The sequence below is a fragment of the Lipotes vexillifer genome, unplaced genomic scaffold, assembly GCF_000442215.2.
Source record: "Lipotes vexillifer unplaced genomic scaffold, Lipotes_vexillifer_v1.1 scaffold418, whole genome shotgun sequence".
NCBI lineage: Eukaryota > Metazoa > Chordata > Mammalia > Artiodactyla > Lipotidae > Lipotes > Lipotes vexillifer.
The window spans coordinates 972,405-994,054 of record NW_006798629.1 but is presented as its reverse complement, the minus strand read 5'-3'; the positions used below and the strand labels follow the sequence as shown (position 1 = coordinate 994,054).

The 21,650-nt window shown below is 38.5% G+C and overlaps 1 protein-coding gene across 1 annotated transcript in view; it reads right to left on the bottom strand.

Moving 5' to 3' along the window:
- Positions 1 to 21,650, bottom strand: part of ZNF385D (zinc finger protein 385D) — a 348,161-nt gene that overhangs the window by 18,730 nt on the left and 307,781 nt on the right. The window contains exons 6-7 of the mRNA XM_007470612.1: positions 7,960 to 8,138; positions 6,804 to 6,905 (exon numbers count right to left, since the gene is read on the bottom strand). Coding sequence (XP_007470674.1) covers positions 6,804 to 6,905; positions 7,960 to 8,138 — 281 coding nt within the window. The remainder of the gene's footprint in view (positions 1 to 6,803; positions 6,906 to 7,959; positions 8,139 to 21,650) is intronic.

Below are 21,650 nucleotides of genomic sequence, written 5' to 3'. Positions count from 1 at the left end.
CTGCTTGTAAATTTTGGAGATTAATCCTTTGTCAGTTGATTCATTTGCAAATATTTTCTCCCATTCTGAGGGTTGTCTTTTGGTCTTGTTTATGGTTTCCTTTGCTGTGTAAAAGCTTTGAAGTTTCATTAGGTCCCATTTGTTTATTTTTGTTTTTATTTCCATTTCTCTAGGAGGTGGGTCAAAAAGGATCTTGCTGTGATTTATGTCCTAGAGTGTTCTGCCTATGTTTTACTCTAAGAATTTGATAGTGTCTGGCCTTACATTTAGGTATTTAATCCATTTTGAGTTTATTTTTGTGTATGGTGTTAGGGAATGTTCTAATCTCATACTTTTACATGTACCTGTCCAGTCTTCCCAACACCACTTATTGAAGAGGCTGTCCTTTCTCCACTGTACATTCCTGCCTATTTTATCAAAGATAAGGTGACCATATGTGCATGGGTTTATCTCTGGGCTTTCTATCCTTTTCCATTGATCTATATTTCTGTTTTTGTGCCAGTACCATACTGTCTTGATTACTGTAGCTTTGTAGTATAGTCTGAAGTCAGGGAGCCTGATTCCTCCAGCTCCGTTTTTCGTTCTCAAGATTGCTTTAGCTATTCGGGGTCTTTTGTGTTTCCATACAAATTGTGAAATTTTTTGTGCTACTTCTGTGAAAAATGCCAGTGGTAGTTTGATAGTGATTGCATTGAATCTGTAGATTGCTTTGGGTAGTAGAGTCATTTTCACAATGTTGATTCTTTCAATCCAAGGACATGGTATATCTCTCCAACTTTTTGTATCATCTTTAATTTCTTTCATCAGTGTCTTATAATTTTCTGCATACAGGTCTTTTTTTCTCCTTAGGTAGGTTTATTCCTAGATATTTTATTCTTTTTGTTGCAATGGTAAATGGGAGTGTTTTCCTAATTTCACTTTCAGATTTTTCATCATTACTGTATAAGAATGCCAGTGATTTTTGTGCACTAATTTTGTATCCTGGTACTTTACCAAATTCATTGATTAGCTCTAGTAGTTTTCTGGTAGCATCTTTAGGATTCTCTATGTATAGTGTCATGTCATCTGCACACAGTGACAGCTTTACTTCTTCTTTTCCAATTCGGATTCCTTTTATATCTTTTTCTTCACTGATTGCTGTGGCTAAAATTTCTAAAACTATGTTGAATAATAGTGGTGAGAGTGGGCAACCTTGTCTCTTTCCTGATCTTAGTGGAAATGGTTTCAGTTTTTCACCATTGAGGGCAATGTTGGCTGTGGGCTTGTCATATATGGCCTTTATTATGTTGAGGAAAGTTCCCTCTAAGCCTACTTTCTGGAGGATTTTTATCATGAATGCGTGTTGAATTTGGTCAAAAGCTTTCTCTTCATCTATTGACATGATCATATGTTTCTTCTCCTTCAATTTGTTAATAAGGTGTATCACATTGATTGATTTGCATATATTGAAGAATCCTTGTATTCCTGGGATAAACCCCACTTGATCATGTATGATTCTTTTAATGTGCTGTTGAATTCTGTTTGCTAGTATTTTGTTGAGAAGTTTTGCGCCTATGTTCATCAAGGATACTGGCCTATAAATTTCTTTCTTTGTGACATCTTTGTCTGGTTTTGTTATCAAGGTGATGGTGGCCTCGTTAAATGAGTTTGGGAGCATTCCTCCATCTGCTATATTTTGGAAGTTTGAGAAGGATAGGTGTTATCTCTTCTCTAAATGTTTAATAGAATTCACCTGTGAAGCCATCTGTTCCTGGGCTTTTGTTCGTTGGAAGATTTTTAATCACAGTTTCAATTTCAGTGCTTGCGATTGGTCTGTTCATATTTTCTATTTCTTCCTGGTTCAGTCCCAGAAGGTTGTGCATTTCTACGAATTTGTCCGTTTCTTCCAGGTTCTCCATTTTATTGGCATATAGGTGCTTGTAGTACTCTCTCATGATCCTTTGTATTTCTGCAGTGTCAGTTGTTACTATTTTTTTCATTTCTAATTCCGTTGATTTGAGTCTTCTCCCTTTTTTTTCTTGATGAGTCTGGTTAATGGTTTATCATTTTTGTTTATCTTCTCAAAGAACCAGCTTTTAATTTCATTGATCTTTGCTACAGTTTCCTTCCTTTCTTTTTCATTTATGTCTGATCTGATTTTTATGATATCTTTCCTTCTGCTAACTTTGGGGTTTTTTTTTTGTTCTTCTATCTCTAATTGCTTCAGGTGTAGGGTTAGGTTGTTTATTTGAGATATTTCTTGTTCCTTAAGGTAGGATTGTATTGCTATAAACTTCCCTCTTAGAACTGCTTTTGCTGCATCCCATAGGTTTTGGGTCATCGTGTTTCATTGTCATTTGTTTCTAGGTGTTTTTTGATTTCCTCTTTGATTTCTTCAGTGATCTCTTGGTTATTAAGTAGTGTGTTGTTTAGCCTCCATGGGTTTTTATTTTTTACAGCTTTTTTCCTGTAATTGGTATTTAGTCTCACAGCGTTGTGGTCGGAAAAGATACTTGATACAATTTCAATTTTCTTAAATTTACCAAGGCTTCATTCGTGACCCAAGATATGATCTATCCTGGAGAATGTTCCATGAGCATTTGAGAAGTGTACTCTGTTGTTTTTGGATGGAATGTCCTATAAATATCAATTAAGTCCATCTTGTTTAATGTATCATTTAAAGCTTGTGTTAACTTATTTATTTTCATTTTGGATGATCTGTCCAATGGTGAAAGTGGGGTGTTAAAGTACCCTAGTATGATTATATTACTGTCAATTTCCCCTTTTATGGCTGTTAGTATTTGCCTTATGTATTGAGGTGCTCCTATGTTGGGTGCATAAATATTTACAATTGTTATATCTTCTTCTTGGATTGATCCCTTGATCATTATGTAATGTCCTTCTTTGTCTCTTGTAATAGTCTTTATTTAAAGTCTATTTTGTCTGATATGAGAATTGCTACTCCAGCTTTCTTTTGATTTCCATTTGCATGGAATATCTTTTTCCATCCCCTCACTATCAGTCTGTATGTGTCCTTAGGTCTGAGGTGTGTCTCTTGTAAACGGTATATATACGGGTCTTGTTTTTGTATCCATTCAGCCAGTCTATGTCTTTTGGTTGGAGCATTTAATCCATTTACATTTAAGGTAATTATTGATATGTATGTTCCTATTACTATTTGCTTAATTGTTTTGGGTTTGTTATTGTAGGTCTTCTACTTCTCTTGTGTTTTCTGTTTAGAGAAGTTCCATTAGCATTTGTTGTAAAGCTGGTTTGGTGATGCTGAATTCTCTTAGCTTTGCTTGTCTGTAAAGGTTTCAATTTCTCTGTCAAATCTGCATGAGGTCCTTGCTGGGCAGAGTAATCTTGATTGTAGGTTTTCCCCTTTTGTCACTTTAAATATGCCCTGCCAGTCCCTTCCGGCTTGCAGAGTTTCTGCTGAAAGATCAGCTGTTCACCTTATGGGGATTGCCTTGTGTCTTATTTGTTGTTTTTCCCTTGCTGCTTTTAATATTTTTTCTTTGTATTTAATTTTTGATAGCTTGATTAATATGTGTCTTGGCATGTTTCTCCTTGGATTTACCCTTTATGGGACTCTCTGCACTTTCTAGACTTATTAACTATTTCCTTTCCCATATTAGGGAAGTTTTCAACTACAATCTCTTCAAATATTTTCTCACTCTCTTCCTTTTTCTCTTCTTCTTCTGGAACCCCTATAATTCAAATGTTAGTGCATTTAATGTTGTCCCAGAGGTCTCTGAGACTGTCCTCAGTTCTTTTCATTCTTTTCTCTTTATTCTGCTCTGCAGTATTTATTTCCACTATTTTATCTTCCAGGTCACTTATCTGTTCTTCTGCCTCAGTTATTCTGCTATGGATCCCATCTAGAGTATTTTTAATTTCATTTATTGTGTTGTTCATCACTTTTTGTTTGCTCTTTAGTTCTTCTAGGTCCTTGCTAAATGTTTCTTGCATTTTCTCTCTTCTATTTCCAAGATTTTGGAACATCTTTACTACCATGATTCTGAATTCTTTTTCAGGTAGACTGCCTATTTCCTCTTCATTTGTTAGGTCTGGTGGGTTTTTGCCTTGCTCCTTCATCTGCTGTGTGTTTCTCTGTGTTCTCATTTTGCTTAACTTACTGTGTTTGGGGTCTCCTTTTTGCAGGCTGCAGGTTCATAGTTTCCATTGTTTTTGGTGTCTGTCCCCAGTGGCTAAGATTGGTTCAGTGGGTTGTGTTGGCTTCCTGGTGGAGGGGACTAGTGCCTGTGTTTTGGTGAATAAGGCTGGATCTTGTCTTTCTGGTGGGCAGGTCCATGTCTGGTGGCGTGTTTTGGGGTGTCTGTGGCTTTTTTATGATTTTAGGCAGCCTCTGTGCTAAAGGATGGGGTTGTGTTCCTGTCTTGCTAGTTGTTTGGCATAGGGTGTCCAGCACTGTAGCTTGCTGGTCATTGAGTGGAGCTGGGTCTTGGTGTTGAGATGGAGATCTCTGGGAGATTTTTGTCATTTGATATTATGTGGAGCTGGGAGGTCTCTTGTGGACCACTGTCCTGAACTTGGCTCTCCCACCTCAGAGGTACAGCCCTCATGCCTGGCTGGAGTGCCAAAAGCCTGTCATCCACTCGATCATGTGGCTCTAGGTAGGAGGCCTCAGTTCATTGCTACATGGATTTCTCCTTAGGGCTGCTTGAGTGTCCTCATGACATGGCAGCTGGCTTACCCCAGGATGAGTGATCCGGCCCACGGTCCCCAGGACTGCCGCAGCTTTGGCTGCTGGGGTCCCTCCAGAGCTGGCAGCCTCAGTGAGGCCACCCTCCCTTCGGGCTCCAGGGCAGTTTAGTGATGGTGGAGGGAAGAGACCCCAAGCCAGGAGTTCCAGCTCTCTATTTTATTTTTGTGATAAATATACCTCGTGAGGAAAGTATTCATCTTGAGAAAAAACAGGGAATTTTTTACTGCACTCTTTACACACATTTTAAGTAGCAGGGTATAGACATTTTTAAAGAGAGATTAATTAATGCTGTCAGCCACTATTAGACTATGCAAGTATGTCAAGTGAGTAGCCTAGTAAGGTGTGAGTACCAATCAAGAGACATTATAAAAATAATGAAATTCCACTTTCAATGAAGAAGCAAAGAAAACTTATCTTCCCTAAAAGTTTGACGTGTTTTGCTTTCATTGGTAGCAACATTCTCTCAAGCCTACTATATAAAATCAGTTCATTCTCTGACTAGTAGCATTAGTAAGATGGCTGTTCTCAGGAAGGGAATGGTCCTATTTATGGAAATAGTAACAGTGACAGTTAAACAGGAGGTTTGGAAGCTGACATTAACACAATTTGACTTCTCTGTTTATTTAAGAACCATTCACTTGATTGTTGAAAGCTTCATCTACGCAGGTCAGAAAGAGCACTCAGGTTATGACTAGTGGTGCTGAAACATCAGTTCCATGCAGAATTCACAGCCACTCAATGCAGCTAAAATTGATTCCATGCAAGAGAGTAAAATGACTTCATCTGCATAAAAATGGGTGATGCTACTAAATTAATTGGGTCAACTCATTCTGAGGTCTCATAATGGATGGCTGCAGTTTTCCTTTAACTGTATTTTCACGTGTCAGCAGCACATAGTAGCACTGATTATTAATAAGATCTATTTTGAAGAAAACAGATTTCAAAATGCATAATTCAGCACATACTGTAGATCAATTGTTCTTCATCTCAATTTTTTTATGCACACAGTTATGGTTTATTACAGCTAAACAATGCAGAACCCTGGGTCTCTTAGATGTAAGCTATCGTCATTTCAACCAGAACAAAAGCATATGCTTATAAATATTAGCTTAAGATGTCAGGAGGTTTACACACTTCCCCTAAAATCCTACAAAAATTCTAGGTCAGGACATCAGTACTAATATGTTTACTAATCTAAAACAAGAGGGTATGTCTCAGGAAATATTTCCCAGGCCTTAGATAGTGCCCTTAGGTGAATAATTTTTAAAAGGAGCCATGTCTTTGAGAGTGTGTTATTCAAAAGACAAAATTGTTGAGGGAATCAACAATACTGGTGCTTTGTCTCCTGAAGACCTTAAAAAGGAGTTGCAAGAATTTGTTTTCACCGACCTTTTCCTAATAGTATCCATTAACCTCAAGTCCAGATTTCATGTGATTACCTACCTGACACAAAAGAGTTTGGTTTTGCTCCCATCCCCATGCTCTGCTGTAAACCTGTGCCCAACTAAAAAGATAAGACACCGGACTTTGGCTAATGGTGACAAAACACTCAAACAACTCAAGAAACCAATGATTCTGTTGGTGGAGTAGGAGTTGGACTTTCAAATCAATTGTTTGTCTTTACTTAGGTATCTTCCATTCATTTCATTTAGTAACTGACAAAAAAAAAAATCCAAGTTCAGTGAGTAGACTGCAGGACATGAAAGGCTATTCTCAGGCTTCCTTAGTGGTACAGTGGCTAAGGATCCTCCTGCCAATGCAGGGGACACGGTTTCGAGCCTTGGTCCGGGAAGATCCCACATGCCACGGAGCAACGAAGCCCGTGCGCCACAACTCCTGAGCCTGCGTGCCACAACTACTGAAGCCCGGGCACCTAGAGCCCATGCTCCACAACAAGAGAGGCCACCGCAGTGAGAAGCCCACGCTCCGCAACCAAGAGTAGCCCCCGCTCACCACAACTAGAGAAAGCCCATGTGCAGCAACGAAGACCCAATGCAGCCAAAATTAAAACATAAACAAATAAATAAATTTATTAAATAAAAAAAAAAGAAAGAAAGGCTACTCTCTATTGGGAAGCAAAAAGGACACTCACCCCCAGCGGATGTGCTGCCTTCTGCAGTTTGTTGTAAGGACTGTATTTAGGTTTCGGGGGCTTCCCAGCAGCTCTGTCTTTGTGCCTTCTACTGCTAATATGCTATTAAAAGCAATTAAAAATGACAGCTTTAAAAAATTATCCCCCAAACACTTCATAAATATTGTTTTAACCTGGGGCAGGATATTAATTATTTCATGCAAGTCGAAGAAAGACAAAAATAAAAGAGCGTGCACTTTTGTCCTCGGACGCTGATGCTTTGAGGAGAGATACCTTTGTGCTAGCCATTTTAGTCCATTTTAAACAAATAGCAGGGTCTTCTTTTCCCCAGCATTTTTCCTTATTACTGCACAGATCTCGTTTTACGGACATTTACAAAGGAAATAAATCTCTGAAGGAATTTTATGTGCAAATAAACAAAGATGGCCAGGCGGGCATGAATTTATATCCGTACTAATATTTATCCTCACATTTGTACAGCCAAATGTCAACCCTTAAATTCTAAAGATAAATAACTAAGGTGTGTAAAAATCAGTGCAAGAATGTACGTATGCATATAAAACACAACACTATATGAGGGCTGGGACTTCAACTAGAAACGTAGAACTGATCTCTTTGGAAGGCTAGTCAGAGTAAAAGTGAATGCAACAGGATTAGTCATCTTGTTAGCAGGTGGCTGCAGGATTTAGAAATACAGTACACCACCATGTAATAAAGTACATAAAATGAAAGAAGAGCACAGCATAAAATTAGTGGTAGCATGTAAATATCTAAACAAGTAAAAACGGAACATTGAAATTTGACCTTTAAAGAAAATCAACACTTTTGAGTGGGAAACCTGGTAAAGAAAAGATCTACTACCCCCTTTCCTCCCACTCTTCATATATAAAAATAGCACAGACTCACTTCAGGCAATTTCGGAAAGATCTTAGAAGCCATTACATTTTAGTATTCCTTTAAGCAACCAAAATATGCATAAATAAATAAGGAGAGTGAATAAGAAGCTAAGTGGATGGAAGGATGGACGGATGGATGGATGGATGGATGGATGGTTGGATGGGAGAGAAAAACGGAAAAGAAAGGGAACAGAGGAAGCACACAATCTGCTCGTGCGTGACCCCCATCTGTTTTCACTTCTAGAATGGGTACCGCCTACCTGTTTAAGTTGTGTTTCTGAGTTGACGTGCACATCACAGATTTCACAGTGAAACGTTTTGTTCTGCAGGCCTGTATTCCCCTTATTCACTGGTCCTTTGCCTTTCACACCTACCCTAGGGAAGGCTTTGATAGTCCCACTTCCGTTCCGAGCTTCTAGCATCGTTTTGTGCTTAGTACCTGCCAGGAATATTTAGAAAAGAAAAAAGAGGGGGAAAATCTTAGTAATCTCCTCCAAGAAACGATACAATAACACAACATGATGTTATGCCGAGTTTGAATGCAGTTCTTCCAGGGATTATGCTTGAAATATGCTTATGACATAGAAAACTGTAACAATGTGCTCTGATCACCTTATATAACATTACTTAATCACTCATCTTTTTATAATGTCCTGTTTTACAAATAAGCACCATCATTACAGGAACTAAACTCAAAAGTCCTGAGTCCTGAAATGAAATTAAATGGGTGTGACTTCTTTTCATTTCTTCTTCTTTTTTTTTTTTTTTTTTTTTTGCGGTACGCGGGCCTCTCACTGTTGTGGCCTCTCCCGTTGTGGAGCACAGGCTCCGGACGCGCAGGCTCAGCGGCCATGGCTCACGGGCCCAGCCGCTCCGCGGCAAGTGGGATCCTCCCGGATCAGGGCACGAACCCGTGTCCCCTGCCTCTGCAGGCGGACTCCCAACCACTGCCCCACCAGGGAAGCCGTTTTCACTTCCTCTTGATGCTAATAAGATATAAATGATAGCTGATGAGGAAGAGTGATTTAGTTGCTACAGGTGTAGTTGGAGGTGAGGTGTAACAAGCGTAATCAGTTTAAACATGGTGTGTTTACAGAAGTGGCACTAATTAAATGCCCACTTTCTAAATAGAATACAAACAAGCTTTCCTGGCTATGGGGTTTAGGATCAAAGAGGGAGAGTAATTGTATAGAGATCTTAATGACTCTGGAAAAAAAAAAGCCCTATTAGAATAGCAAAGTTCACACTGATTGGCTATGAAATTTCAAATATAAACAAATGAGTAAAAAACGGGGGGATTCACCGGCTAAGCAGATACACTGTAAAGAAACCCTTCTTTTTATTAAACCAGTCACATCTTTTGGCTGTCCCACATAACTAATGTAATTCTACTTATCAAGATTTGCTTCTTTAAACAATAAAATTCTTTCAAAAAATTGCTTTCAAAAACTTTGCTCACAATTTCCTTCTCCTTGGAGTTGATAAGTATTCTTTACTTTTCTCATTTAGCCATATGTTTCTGCTATGAAATTTTCTCTTGTAATCATTGATGTCCTTTCTGCCATTCTGGTTTTCAAAATCCTGATTTAGGGGGTTCACCTTCCTAATTGTATTTATTAGATTGTTATCAGTTCTGGAAGCATAGAAAAAAAGAGAAATTCTTAACTTCTGGTTCTTGGGCCAGCCTCTCAGAAGCATTCCATATCAAAGAAGAAAAGATGCTGAGGGCTCTCCAGCTCCGTGTCAATCACCCATGTCTTCAATAAGAGGCAATGCACATACGGAACAGGTTTAGAGCCATACGTTTCTCTCTTGTAAAATGATACCTTTACTGAGTCCAATATTAAAAAATGCATATTTTTACCACTTAGGTTCCCCACTTTGAATCTCATTTTCTTATGCACAGCAATGAAAATGCTCATATCACAACATATTAAGGAGAGAGAAAAAAGGCAACGTTTTGTGAGAAGATGGGAGAGGCTGAAATACGGAGTCAGAGAACCATGCGGTAGTGGTGGTGGTAGCAGTGAGGCTGCCCCCCGGGGTTCACTTTCACCCATGTCCCCTGCAATATAGTGACCTAATGCTTTCTGCTTTGTATGAAGATACCATAAATGAGAGTAGGGCAAGCAATGTTCTGGTGAGCAATACATACCTACACAAATAATGAATGAATGAGTATATATATACACATATATATATATATATTCATACACACACACACACACACACACACACACACACACACATACGCACCTTGTTTTGTCCTACTTTCATTTATACCATCTTCCTACAAATTCGAAGCTTTTGTGCCACTGTGTGAGTAGAGGGTTATCCAACCTTCTATATCCAAACAGGTGATTTTTATCAAAATACTTTTTTCCCATGCCACCTCTATAGTCAAACTGAGAAGCTTTCCTGGGGCCGCTGTGGCTTAGGAATGTCTAAGTAGCAGTCAGTAGGAGACAAATTCTCATCCTGACTTTATTTATTTATTTTTTTGCGGTACGCGGGCCTCTCACTGCTGCGGTCTCTCCCGTTGCGGAGCACAGGTTCCGGACACGCGCAGGCTCAGCGGCCGTGGCTCACGGGCCCAGCCGCTCCGCGGCATGTGGGATCTTCGCGGACCGGGGCACGAACCCGTGTCCCCTGCATCGACAGGCGGACTCTGAACCACTGCGCCACCAGGGAAGCCGGGAAGCCCCTCATCCTGACTTTCTTGAAGGCCCCTTGACTCACTCTGGTTAATATCTTATGTGATTTGAGCTGGCGTTTGATAGTGGCAACCAGAATGGATCAGAAAACTCTTTCTACCTATTCACTGATATGGAAGTATTTCATCTGCCTGGGAGGACAAAAAAAAAGTCAGGCGTGGGTGGCTTGCCTCAGGATTGAGTGACAGATGGGTTAGGAGAAGAAATTCAAAGTTGCTCCCAATACTAAGTTGCTACCAATGCAACAGTATGTAAAAATCCAGAAAACAGACATTCTCCATATTATCTCTGGCAAGCTAAGACCCACCTATGTCCTGTCCTTAGGGGAAGGAAAGAAACAGAAGATACGTGAGCATTGGAGAAATACCCAACCTCAGAAAAATCACTGTGTCATTAGCATTATTATTTCAGTGTAGTCTCTCCACAGAAGCTAGTAAAGATAGGAAAGTTAAATATACACACTCATGCATGCCTTACACACACATGCACACACACACACACACACACACACACACACACACCAAACACATGTGGTTAAAATTGTGCTGAGATTGGGTGAAAAACTTCAGCTAATAGCTTTGACTCTGGGGTTACTATTCATCATCACGTAGAGTGGAACGTTTGTGCAATGTAACCTCCTGCATCTAGTAGCAGCTTGTCAGTCATAATTAAATAAATAGATATTAGATCGTTTTATAAGATCTTAAAGCTTGAACAGCCTGTAAAGGTAGCTGTTTTTCCTTCAAGTACAGCTACAATTAAGGAGAGATGTACTACTCTTAATTTTCAAGCATTTATATTTTTGAGAGATCAAATGTGCATGAATACTCTAAAAATAGTGACTATTAGGAGAACTGATACTTATTTTATTTTTTAAACATTGCACATATTGTGATAAATTATTCACCTGCTCTTAGCCACCCACGAGTTTAGGTGCTATTATCATGTCCGTTTTAGAGATAACAAACTGAGACTCAGAAAGGTTAAGTTACTTGCCCAGCTCACAAAGCAAACACTACTTGAAGTTACTGGCAGGTAGAAAGTGGATTTCTAACTAAGTCCTTAGAGCTATGGGGATTTAGCTAGAAATCCACTAAGGATGTCTGAGCTAGCTGAATTCCAGTGACACAGGAATCTCTCATAGTACCTTAAATTTTTCTATTTTGTTAATGAAGTCTTTTCTAAACTCGGATTTTAATTTGAGTCTTTCAAATCCCCCTTCCCCTTGTTTTCTTGTAATGCTCCTTTCTGCTTGGCAGAATACCGGAACGAGGATGCTACAATGAATGACAGTGGCTTCGTGACGGCAGGTTTGAATACCTCAGGTTCCAACAATGTGTAAATATCTCGCAAGGCTCGTGCCTTCCCCTGTGATGGCACAGTAGGGCCATTGCAAAGCTGCTTCCATACTTTAAATGGACTATTTTCTTCCCATCAGTTTTAAAAGGCCATCACTGATAATGACATTCGTTTGAAGCTTCCATGATTCCTGAAATGTGAAACCGTTCTCCAACCACAGTTTAAATGCAGCAAGTCATCATGCTCCTAGAAATACTGATTTTGTTTGCTTTTTTTATTTGTTTGCTTTTGATTGCCTTGGGTCAAGATATTGTATCTGCAAAAATCAAAATAATATGTGCTGCAGAGTGAATAGAGGCTAGCCTTCCCTTTAATTCCTCATCATCTTTGCAACTTCTTTTTTTAGATGGCTCTTAAGTTAGGTACTGGCATAAAGGAAAGGTGGGTGAGCAAGAAAACTGGCAAATGACTTTTTAAAATTAAATCAATCATTCTCTAGGTCATCAGGAAAATTGGGGAAATTTCTTTAAAATAGAAAAAAAAACCAGAATTCCATCAAGGAGAAGCATATCAAAATATTAACGGTGGTCATCATGTACCAGTCTTTTATTTTCTATTTGTATATGTGCATTTTTAAAAGTTTGGATAACTTAGTTAAAGTAATTTTGTATAGAACTTTCCTTGGAATTATATATACTTTTAAAAATGCACATGATTTTTAATGACAGCATAGGCTTACAATACATGAACGTTATATATTTAACCACTTATCTAATATTAGACATTTGGATTATTTTCTTTTTTTTCCCTGTATAATTATTTTGTAATGAACATCTTACTTGTTAATCTTTTAAAATCTATCCTAAGGTTATTTCCTTAGGATAGATTTTCATAAGGAGTATTATAGGTACAAAATATGGCTATTTTTAAGTCTCAATTCAAGCTGTCAGATTAACTGTCTAAACAGTACAAAGGAAGTTTCAGAGAGATTCATTTTATAGGGAAATGTATCCTGGTAGAGTCTGCAAAATTCACCTTTCTATAAAATACATTTCAATACCTTAAAGTTCAATTTTCCAGAATGCCCATGAGATGAGATTTAATAGTGTTAGACTAGACCCTTAGCAAACCCACGTGACTGCCAGTGACAGTTTAGTTACCTTCTCATTGACAAGTTCAGATGATTCCAGCTTATAGATACATGGGCAGGAAAGTGGTCTGGCTCCATACAAACAGCAAAATGCAAAGGTGTTTTTTTGATGTGTTTATTTATAACATTCAGCAAAATGGCATTATAGTCCAACTCTGTGTGTCCTAAGGAAAGAAAGTTGTTTTGAATCTCTACACCTGAAGGGTATAATTGGCATCAAGAACCTCCATGTTCTCTCTTTTTTTTAATCCTCTAAATGTCAAATTAACCTTTTATTACCCTGACCTCATATATGCTATGTATTTTCCATGTCAATCTTAGTTTTATTTTGTCTTTGAAATGAAATCTTTGGTTTATTTTATCAGCATATCAACAAACAGTAAGCACCCAGAATGGCATCATCAGGTGACCAAGGAATGCCCCAAATGAGTAAAAAATTGTGTTATTTCTGTTAGCTCCCTGGATGAAAGTAATTTGTTGATTCATCAGTAACGCATCACAAGTCCAAATTGCAGAGGTGAAAGTAGAGACAAGGGAAACAGAGGAAAGGAGAACTTTGCTTTTAGCGTCAGAAAGGTCCTCTGAGGAAGAGCTATGAAGTGGGAACAGAAGGGGAGGCAAGCCACACAGCACCAGTGGGGATGGACTCAGTGTCCAAAGACAGCTCAGGAAAGAGCTCTGCAGACCCTGGGAACCAGTAAGCGGAGCACTGGCTGGGTTTGATGGGGAGATAAACATGTGGAATTGATATGGCAGTAACCCTGGACATACCAGCACATGAGAATTTTCAGGCATCCAGAAAGCCTCTTTTATCTATAACAATGGACTACAAGGAAGATGGAGGGTTTCCTGTGCTGCTTTAGACATGCACTTAACAATCCTTATTTGCACCCATCTCTGCTACTTAGAAACAAGGCCCTTAAAAGCATGGAAAAATGCTCCATTGCTTTCATATCCATTAACCAAGAGAACCCTGCAAAAAGGTTTTCACATAATAAACATTCAATAAATGGACAAATTAGACACTCCCATAGTATAACAGATATGATGTTGTCTTAGTTATTTACAAAAGCAGTGGTTTTGCTTACTTTTTGTGTAACTAGTTCAGTTTTCACTTTTTTAAATGAAAGTAACACTTCGTTAGAAAATTCAAAGAGCACAGAAAAGTATAAGGTGAAAAGCAAAAGCCCTCCCACTTTTCAACTTCAAGCCACATGCCCTCAGTAGGGAAACAGTTTCATGTGCAAACTTCCTGAAATGTTCCAAATATCAGTGACATTCTATTAGGTTCGAGTAGAAAAAATAATGTAGGTTGAACATTCTACTTGGTTTGTGCATGAAACTACTCTTAAGAAGCACAGCATGTAAAAGTACACAGCAAGAAAACACATCTCAACACAACTCTGAAATCACTTATTCTGGTTGTTCATCCGTGAGATGTCACCAAACATGAAATAACTAAACCCTGAATGCTCACAGCTACATAAAAGTTTTCTATTAGGTAATATATCCCAAATCACCCATATTGCAAACCCCAAAGTACATTATTTAAGAATTGTAAGAATGCAGGCAACTCTTCCTGTGGCAGTGCAGGTTTGAGGAGGTGGCTCGTGGGGGTGAGGCATTTTAGGGTGAGGTGACACCGACCTTGGAGCCAGATTGGCTGGGTGTGCATCACAGCCCCAACATTTAAGGGCTCTATGGCTTTGGGCAAGTCAAGTAGCAGGAATCTCATCAGCACAGAGAGAAAGCTTCACTGAAAACTCATTGCAGAGCAGCGGGGGAAGCTGGATTCCATGACAGCAACAGCAGGGTTTGTGGCAAGAATCACGGCTTTCAGGCCACCCCAGGCAGTCTCATCTTCCTTCAGCTTGTACACCCTCAGGCTTAGGAGCAGTTTCAAGCACACAGCCTTGAGAGAGTAAGATGTTCTTGAGACCATCTGTACCAAATCTGTGACTGAACCCAGTGAAGACCTCTATATAAACGTTTAAGGTTATGGCAGCACACACAGAGACCTACTCTTTTAGCCACCAGCTGCTGGAGAGAGCCTCGTAGACAAAGTGCTTCCAAGTCAGCCTGTTGTTGTAGCTGAATAGCTGTTGTAGACCCTTATAATCTGACTTCATAATGGAGACAGCCACATTTCACTGCCGTGTGGCTGACAGCATCTTGGTACTCCAGCCAGGGGTCAGGCCTGAGCCTCTGAGGTGAGAGAGCCGAGTTCAGGACACTGGACCACCAGAGACCTCCTGGCCCCAAGTAATATCAATCAGTGAGAGCGAGAGCTCTCCCAGAGATTTCCATCTCAATGCTAAGACCCAGCTCCACCCAACGACCAGCAAGCTCCAGTGCTGAACACCCCATGTCAAACAACTAACAAGACAGGAACACAACCCCAACCATTGGCAGAGAGGCTGCCAAAGGCCATAATAAGTTCACAGACAACCCAAAACACATTACCAGATGCAGTCCTGCCCACCAGGAAGACGAGATTCAGCTTCATCCACCAGAAAATAGGCACCAGTCCCCTCTACCAGGAAGCCTACACAACCCACCAAACCAACTTTACGCACTGGGGGAAGATGCCCCAAACAACGGGAATTACGAACCTGCAGCCTGTAAAAAGGAGACCCCAAAGACAGTAAGAGAGGCAAAATGAGAAGACAGAGAAATATGCAGCAGATGAAGCAGCAAGGTAAAAACCCACCAGACCAAACAAATGAAGAGGAAATAGGCAGTCTACCTGAAAAAGAATTCAGAGTAATAATATTAAGATGATCCAAAATCTTGGAAGTAGAATAGAGAAACTACAAGAAACATTTAACAAGGACCTAGAAGAGCTAAAGAGCAAACAAACAATGATGAACAACACAATAAATGAAATTTAAAATTCGCTAGAAGGAATCAAGAGCAGAATAACTGAGGCAGAAGAACGGAAAAGTGACCTGGAAGACAAAATAGTGGAACTAACTACTGCAGAGCAGAACAAAGAAAAAAAAAATGAAAAGAATTGTGGACAGTCTCAGAGACCTCTGGGACAACATTAAATGCACCAACATTCAAATTATAGGGGTCCCAGAGGAAGAGAAAAAGAAAGGGACTGAGAAAATATTTCAAGAGATTATAGGTGAAAACTTCCCTAATATGGGAAAAGAAATGGTCAATCAAGTTCAGGAAGTGCAGAGAGTTCCATACAGGATAAATCCAAGGGGAAACACGCCAAGACACATATTAATCAAACTATCAAAAATTAAATACAAAGAAAAAATATTAAAAGCAGCAAGGGAAAAGCAACAAATAACACACAAGGCAATCCCCATAAGGTGGACAGCTGATCTAACATCAGAAACTCTGCAAGCCAGAAGGGAGTGGCAGGACATATTTAAAGTGATGAAAGGGAAAAACCTACAACCAAGATTACTATACCCAGCAAGGATCTCATACAGATTCGATGGAGAAATTAAAACCTTTACAGATAAGCAAAAGTTAAGAAAATTCAGCATCACCAAACCAGCTTTACAACAAATGCTAAAGGAACTTCTCTATGCAGGAAACACAAGAGAAGGAAAAGACCTCAATAACAAGCCCCAAACAATTAAGCAAATAGTAATAGGAACATACATATCAATAATTACCTTAAATGTAAATGGATTAAATGCTCCAACCAAAACACATAGATTGGCTGAATGGTTACAAAAACAAGACCCGTATATATACTGTTTACAAGAGACACACCTCAGACCTAAGGACACATACAGACTGATAGTCAGGGGATGGAAAAAGATATTCCGTGCAAATGGAAATCAAAAGAAAGCTGGAGTAGCAATTCTCATATCAGACAAAATAGACTTTAAATAAAGACTATTACAACAGACAAAGAAGGACACTACATAAATATCAAGGGATCAATCCAAGAAGAAGATATAACAATGGAAATATTTATGCAGCCAACATAGGAGCACCTCAATACATAAGGCAAATGCTAACAGCCATAAAAGGGGAAATCAACAGTAACACAATCATAGTAGGGCACTTTAACTCTCCACTTTCACCAATGGACAGATCAACCAAAATGAAAATAAATAAGTTAACACAAGCTTTAAATGATACATTAAGCAAGATGGACTTAATTGATATTTATAGGACATTCCATTCAAAAACAACAGAATACACTTTCTTCTCAAGTGCTCATGGAACATTCTTCAGGATAGATCATATCTTGGGTCACAAATCAAGCCTTGGTAAATTTAGGAAAATTGAAATCATATCAAGTATCTTTTCCGATGACAACGCTATGAGACTAGATATCAATTACAGGAAAAAAAATGTAAAAATTACAGACACATGGAGGCTAAACAATACACTACTAAATAACCAAGAGATCACTGAAGAAGTCAAAGAAGAAATTAAAAAATACCTAGAAACAAATGACAATGAAAACACGATGACACAAAACCTATGGGATGCAGCAAAAGCAGTTCTATGAGGGAAGTATATAGGAATAAAACCCTACCTCAAGAATCAAGAATATTCTCAAATAAATAAACTATCCTTACACTTAAGCAATTAGAGAAAGAAGAACAAAAAAAACCCAAAGTTAGCAGAAGGAAAGAAATCATAAAGATCAGATCAGAAATAAATGAAAAAGAAATGAAGAAAACTGTAGCAAAGATCAATAAAACTAAAACGTGGTTCTTTGAGAAGATAAACAAAATTGATAAACCATTAGACAGACTCATCAAAAAAAAGGGAGAAGACTCAAATCAATAGAATCAGAAATGAAAAAAGGAGAAGTAACAACTGACACGGCAGAAATACAAAGGATCATAAGGCATTACTACAAGCAACCATATGCCGATAAAATGGACAACCTGGAAAAAATGGACAAATTCTTAGAAATGCACAACCTTCTGAGACTGAACCAGGAAGAAATAGAAAATACGAACAGGCCAATCACAAGCACTGAAATTGAAACTGTGATTAAAAATCTTCCAACAAACAAAAGCCCAGGACCAGATGGCTTCACAGGCGAATTCTATCAAACATTTAGAGAGAAGCTAACACCTATCCTTCTCAAAATCTTCCAAGATATAGCAGCGGGAGGAACATTCCCAAACTCATTCTACGAGGACACCATCACCCTGATACCAAAACCAAAACAAGATATTACAAAGAAAGAAAACTACAGGTCAATATCACGGATGAATATAGATGCAAAAATCCTCAACAAAATACTAGCAAACAAAATCCAACAGCACATTGAATGGACCATACACCATGATCAAGTGGGGTTTATTTATCATAGGAATGCAAGGATTTTTCAATATATCCAAATCAATACACTATATTAACAAACTGAAGGATAAAAACCATGTGATAATCTCAATAGATGCAGAAAAAGCTTTCAACAAAATTCAACATCCATTTATGATAAGAACTCTCCAGAAAGTAGGCATAGAGGGAACTTACCTCAACATAATAAAGGCCATATATGACAAACCCACAGCCAACATCGTTCCACTAAGATCAGGAACAAGACAAGGTTGCCCACTCTCACCGCTATTATTCAACATAGTTTTGGAAGTTTTAGCCATGGCAATCAGAGAAGAAAAAGAAATAAAAGGAGTCAAAATTGGAAAAGAAGAAGTAAAACTGTCACTGTTTGCAGATGACATGATACTATATACATAGAGAACTCTAAAGGTGCTACCAGAAAAGTACTAGATCTAATCAATGATTTCGGTAAAGTAGCAGGATAGAAAATTAATGCACAGAAATCTCTTGTATTCCTATACACTAATGATGAAAAATCTGAATGAGAAATTAAGGAAACACTTCCATTTACCACTGCAACAAAAAGAATAAAATACCTAGGAATAAACCTTCGCAAGGAGACAAAAGACCTGTATGCACAAAACTATAAGACACTGATGAAAGAAATTAAAGAGGATACAAACAGATGGAGAGATATACCATTTTCTTTGATTGGAAGAATCAACATTGTGAAAATGACTATACTACCCAAAGCAATCTACAGATTCAATGCAATCCCTATCAAACTACCAATGGCATTTTACACATCTAGAACAAAAAAATTGCAAAATTTGTATGGAAACACAAAAGATCCCAAATAGCCAGTGCAATCTTGAGAAAGATAAAAAGAGATGGAAGAATCAGGCTCCTTGACTTCTCACTATACTACAAAGCTACAGTAATCAAGACAGTATGGTACTGGCACAAAAATAGAAATATAAATGAATGGAACAGGATAGAAAGCCCAGAGATTAACCCACACACACTTGGTCACCTTATCTTTGACAAAGGAGGCAAGAATATACAATGCAGAAAAGAGACCCTCTTCAATAAGTGGTGCTGGGAAAACTGGACAGCTATATGTAAAAGAATGAAATTAGAGCAATTCCTAATACCGTATACAAAAATAAACTCAAAATGGATTAAAGACCTAAATGTAAGACCAGACACTATAAAACTCTTAGAGGAAAACATAGAACACTCTATGACATAAATCACAGCACGATCCTTTTTGACCCACCTCCTAGAGAAATGGAAATAAAATCAAAAATAAACAAATGGGACCTAATAAAACTTAAAAGCTTTTGCACAGCAAAGGAAACTATAAACAGGATGAAAATACAACCCTGAGAATGGGAGAAAATAGTAACAAATAAAGCAACTGACAAAGGATTAATCTCCAAAATATACAAGCAGCTTATGCAGCTCAATAACCTAACAACAAACAACACAATCCCAAAATGGGCAGAAGCCTTAAATAGACATTTCTTCAGAGAAGATATACAGATTGCCAAGAAACACATAAAAGGATGCTCAACATCACTAATTATTAGAGAAATGCAAACCTCACACCATTCAGAGTGGCCATCATCAAAAAATCTACAAACAATAAATGCTGGAGAGGATGTGGAGAAAAGGGAACCCTCTTGCACTGTTGGTGGGAATGTAAATGGATACAGCCACTATGGAGAACAGTATGGAGGTTCCTTAAAACACTAAAAATAGAACTACCATATGACCCAGCAATCCCACTACTGGGCATATACCCTGAGAAAACCATAATTCAAAAAGAGTCATGTACCAAAATGTTCATTGCAGCACTATTTACAATAGCCAGGACATGGAAGCAACCTAAGTGTCCATTGACAGATGAATGGATAAAGAAGATGTGGCACATATATACAATGGTATATTACTCATCCATAAAAAGAAACGAAATTGAGTTATCTGTACTGAAAGGATGGACCTAGAGTCTGTCATACAGAGTGAAGTAAATCAGAAAGAGATAAACAAACACTGTATGCTAACACATATATATGGGATCTAAAAAAGAAAAGAAAAGAAATGGGTCTGAAGAACATAGGGGCAGGTCAGGAATAAAGGCGCAGATGTAGAGAATGGACTTGAGGACACGGGGAGGGGGAAGGGTTTGCTGGGACAAAGTGAGAGCGTGGCATGGACATATATACATTACCGAATGTCAAATAGCTAGCTAGTGGGAAGCAGCCGCATAGCACAGGGAGATCAGCTCGGTGCTTTGTGACCACCTAGAGGGGTGGGATAGGGAGGGTGGGAGGGAGACGCAAGAGGGAGGGGATATGGGGATATATGTATACACATAGTTGATTCACTGTGTTATACAGCAGTAACTAACACAACAATGTAAAACAATTAAACTCCAATAAAAGTGTTAAAAAAAATTGTAAGAATCTAAATAAGTGTAGATATATGTGTAACTGATTCACATGGCTGTACACCTGAAACTAACACAACATTGTAAATGAACTATATTGCAATAAAAATTTTTTAAAAAAACAGGAAAAAGAATTGTAGCTCCAGTCCACTGTCTGATAGAAACTTCTTTGCTGATGGAAATGTTCTTCATTTGTACCTACCAGTATGGCGGCCTTTAGTCAGAGACGCTCTTGAGCACTTGATATGAGGTTACTGCAGCTGAAACTAGCCGCCTCAGGCTAGTCGTTATCATATTAGACAGTACAGCTCTCCTGCTCAAGTATGCCCCGCAGTAACATGGAGGCCTATGGGGCTGAAGTGGTTTTTTAAACATTTGTAGAAAGTTTAAAGAAGGCGCAACAGCAGACTTGTGACAGAAGAGTCTGTATCTGTATTTCCCATCCAGTTGAAGTCTTACCATTACCCTAGAAGATGCTGAAGAGGACTGGCAGATAATCTTTGGGCCTTAATAATAATAAGGCCATAAACACGGACCACCATGGCTGACTGGCTTAAATGAGTTTTTTACTTGAAACATGAAAGGACAGATCTCTGGATGAAACAAGTCTTTACACATTCTCTTCCTGAACACAGGCACAAACTAGACCAGGGCTTCCTAAAAGGCAACTCCTGGGCTTTGCTCAAATTTATATTCTCAGTGAGCAACACATGGTAGACAATCAGTGAAGATGAGCAAAGTATTAGGTATTTATAAAGATCAACAAACACAACAAACTCTCTGGAAAGAGATTTATAAGCTCAGGCTCTGAAATGGTATAAGTCAGAATTTGCCTCTATCAGCTGAGTAGTTTCAACTTACTTGTGCCTCAATGTCTGTAGCTATAGAAAAAAATATATATCTCCTCTACTGAAATATTGTATTAGATGCATTTTTTTATCTTAAGCATTATTTCTGGCACACCCACATGCTCAAGAAATTTTAGTCAATCTTATCTTCTCCTTAACACTGATTTTGTGTTTAGGCAAAAATTTAGAAATTCCATCCTTTGATAACGTG